The sequence below is a fragment of the Pleurodeles waltl genome, chromosome 1_1 (assembly GCF_031143425.1).
Source record: "Pleurodeles waltl isolate 20211129_DDA chromosome 1_1, aPleWal1.hap1.20221129, whole genome shotgun sequence".
NCBI lineage: Eukaryota > Metazoa > Chordata > Amphibia > Caudata > Salamandridae > Pleurodeles > Pleurodeles waltl.
The window spans coordinates 7,515,161-7,516,633 of NC_090436.1; the positions used below are offsets into that span (position 1 = coordinate 7,515,161).

The 1,473-nt window shown below is 62.7% G+C and overlaps 1 protein-coding gene across 2 annotated transcripts in view; it reads left to right on the plus strand.

Annotated features, from left to right (window-relative positions):
- The first annotated feature begins 261 nt into the window (after positions 1–261).
- LOC138250331 (drebrin-like) overlaps positions 262–1,473 on the plus strand; it is a 387,037-nt gene continuing 385,825 nt past the window's right edge. Inside the window, exon 1 of one of the 2 annotated variants that reach the window (XM_069205131.1) lies at positions 262–1,051. In XM_069205131.1, coding sequence (XP_069061232.1) covers positions 966–1,051 — 86 coding nt within the window. In that variant the 5' untranslated portion in view covers positions 262–965. The remainder of the gene's footprint in view (positions 1,052–1,473) is intronic. The other variant, XM_069205216.1, reaches the window with a different exon arrangement.

The window sequence follows — 1,473 nt, forward strand, 5'->3', positions numbered from 1 at the left end:
CACCCTCGGACCTACCTCCTTCCTCTCACATCACCTCTCTCCCTTCAACATCCCTCTTTCTCTCACATAAACGCTGTCTCCCTCCAGCCCCCTCCTTCTCTCACATCACCTCTCCCCCTCCACCCTCGCAGCTCTTTCCCTCCTGCCCTCCGCCTCTCTCCGCCTCAGACAGTTTGTTTAAGGCTCCAGGACAGGGGAGGGTGCGGAGGGCCGGGGAGGAGCCGAGGCTGAGACTTATTTTCACTCCAGAAGTTTTCCCTCGGAGCCCAGTGAGCTGTGCCCGGTGCTGGTGCCAGTCTCGTCTTGCTGCCAGCCTGTGGGTGCCAGGGGGCGTGAGAAGCGGCTGGAGGGGCAGGAGGGAGAGAAGAAAAGGCCAGAGAGAGAAGAGGGGCCTGGGGAGGTGCTGAGAGGGACTGGACTGGAGGAAGCGCAGGAGGACCGAGAGAGGAAGAGGGGAGAGTGGACCCCGAGGAGAGCGGACCCTGAGGAGAGTGCACCCTGAAGAGAGTGCACCCTGAAGAGAGTGCACCCTGAGGACAGTGCACCCTGAAGAGAGTGCACCCTGAGGACAGTGCACCCTGAGGACAGTGGATCCTGAAGAGAGCGGATCCTGAGGACAGTGGACCCTGAGGACAGTGGATCTTGGGGACAGTGGACCCTGAAGAGACTGGACCTGAGGAGAGTGGACCCTCAAGCGAGTGGACCCTGAGGGCAGTGGATCCTGAAGAGAGCGGATCCTGAGGACAGTGGATCCTGAAGAGAGCGGACCCTGAGGACAGTGGATCTTGGGGACAGTGGGCCCTGAAGAGACTGGACCTGAGGAGAGTGGACCCTCAAGCGAGTGGACCCTGAGGGCAGTTGACCCTGAGGACAGTTGACCCCGTGGAGAGTGGACCGAGAGGAGCGCAGGCGGAGGGCCGCAGTCAGGGGCGCAGAGAGAGCCTCTCTGCACACGGGGGGCCACCATGGGCTCCGTGAACCTGGACACCTACAGCCTGTCCCTACTGGCGGCCAAAGAGGACATCCTGAGCGGGAGGTGCTCCACCAACTGGTAAGGGGGCCTGGGGGGCTCGTGGCGGAGGGCGGGGACGAGTGGGGGTGGAGAGGGTCTGGGGGCTGCACAGCCGGGTAAAAACCCCGGTCTCATGCTACGGAGAATTGTGGAATGGGCAGGATGTGGCAGCATGTGGCACGATGTGGTAAGATGTGGCAGGATGTGGTGCCCTCTCCCACCCCCTCCCACTCAGATGCACCCCCCTCTCTCTCTCAGTGACACCTCTCTAAGCTTAGAGGCACCCCTCTCTCACACAGACAGCTCTCTGGACTCAGGGGCACCCCTCTCTCCCTCAGGGGCACCCCTCTACCCTCAAGGGCACCCCTCTCTCCCTCAGTGACACCGCTCTACCCTCAGGGGCACCCCTCTCTCCGTCAGGGACACCCCTCTACCCTCAAGGGCACCCCTCTCTCCCTCAG